General features: G+C 36.1%; 1 protein-coding gene across 1 annotated transcript in view; it reads right to left on the bottom strand.

Moving 5' to 3' along the window:
* Window positions 1-562: 562 nt before the first annotated feature.
* The window catches only part of buc2l (bucky ball 2-like), a 5,048-nt gene continuing 4,185 nt past the window's right edge, over window positions 563-1,425 (bottom strand). Inside the window, exons 3-4 of the mRNA XM_032504521.1 lie at window positions 1,219-1,305; window positions 563-755 (exon numbers count right to left, since the gene is read on the bottom strand). Of these exons, the coding sequence (XP_032360412.1) occupies window positions 727-755; window positions 1,219-1,305 (116 nt within the window). The 3' untranslated portion in view covers window positions 563-726. The remainder of the gene's footprint in view (window positions 756-1,218; window positions 1,306-1,425) is intronic.

Genomic DNA, 1,425 nt, shown 5'->3' with positions numbered 1-1,425 from the left:
ACAACACAAGGGTTAACAACATGCCTCAAGTGACGCAGGTGTAGATTAATCATTTCCATTTGGTGTCTGTGTCCATGTTACCGGCTGTCAGGTGCCAGCCTCTGAGAGAGGAGCTGGAGATTGGAGGCTACGGGCCACTCCGTTATCAAAAGGTCACAGCTTCGATTCCCGCCGGACCACCGGGGACACACCTGAACATCTCGATAAACACATTAACATTTACCGGAAGTCATTCTAGATAAAGACGGGTCATTTAAAAAGGTTTTATGCAAATGTGTGATCACAGGGGCACGTTTAAGGAATTCTGTGCAAATCAGAGATGGAAACTGTCACACGTCTCGGTTTGTAAAGACATACGTTTAAATTCAGTTTATATACTTCATAAGTTTATCTGCAATTAAATGTTTTAATGTAAATAAATACAAAAGCATATTTCAATGTCACCTGATGATATTAAAGTTTATGTAGAAATAGTTCCATCTAGTGGACCAATGTATTTACTACAACGTTATTCTGCAAACATTGGAAAAATACAATTTTTAAAGCAAAAAACAAAACAAAAATTATAAATCTGTGTTTATTTTATTGTTAAATAGTGAACATTGTGATTATACAATACATTTATACAATACATTTATGTGGAAATAAGTTACATTAGGTGTACATCAACATTTTTAAAAAAATAAAGTGGTTTTCACTTTGTAGAATCGTGCTCTTGTGCAAAAATCAGCATCTGGTGTCATTTCTACGAGTTCCTGCGGAGAGAAAAGTAAAATACACACACTATAAAGTATTTCATTTTGTCCATATTTGAATATAATGAATTCCTTTCTCCCATAAAGCAGTTTTGTGAACATGCAGGTTATGGCAGTGTGTCAGTCAATGTTGTAAAAAGGCCTCGGAGTGTAAAGTTTAATAAAATAAAAGTTGTAGATCCTTAAATTGACTAAGGAAATTGTGGAGAACGGCTTTGAAACAAGAGGGGAGCTGCTGAATACATAAAGACAATGTAATGTGTGGACAAATATACGGGCTCAAATCAAGAGGTTTATGGCAACTTGTCTCTTGAAATTGAAGAAGGGATCCCTTCATGTTGCATATTCAAGCCTTTTCTATGTTCTTTGTGCCATTTAGTGCACATTAGATTGAATTCTCACTTCCCTCCTTTTCTGTGTGGACCTTGATTTAACCGAGTACAGTAAAGAGACCGGAGCATACCTTGTGATTGTGGTTTCTTGTGATTAAAATGTGTTGATCTGGCTTCACCGCCAGAGTTAGGCATCACTGCTTTCCATGACTTCCCTCCTGTCGGGTGATATTTACACAGTTAGCAGAGCAGCATGTCCATCTATTAAAATGTTGAGGTTTCTGGCCTTTTTGCTTTCATAACATGTCTTTTTTTTTTTTTTTTTTTTTTTTTTTTTT

Source organism: Etheostoma spectabile, chromosome 22 (assembly GCF_008692095.1).
Source record: "Etheostoma spectabile isolate EspeVRDwgs_2016 chromosome 22, UIUC_Espe_1.0, whole genome shotgun sequence".
NCBI classification, from domain to species: Eukaryota; Metazoa; Chordata; class Actinopteri; order Perciformes; family Percidae; genus Etheostoma; species Etheostoma spectabile.
Note: the sequence above shows the minus strand (reverse complement) of the source record. Positions and strands in the feature narration are given on the sequence as shown.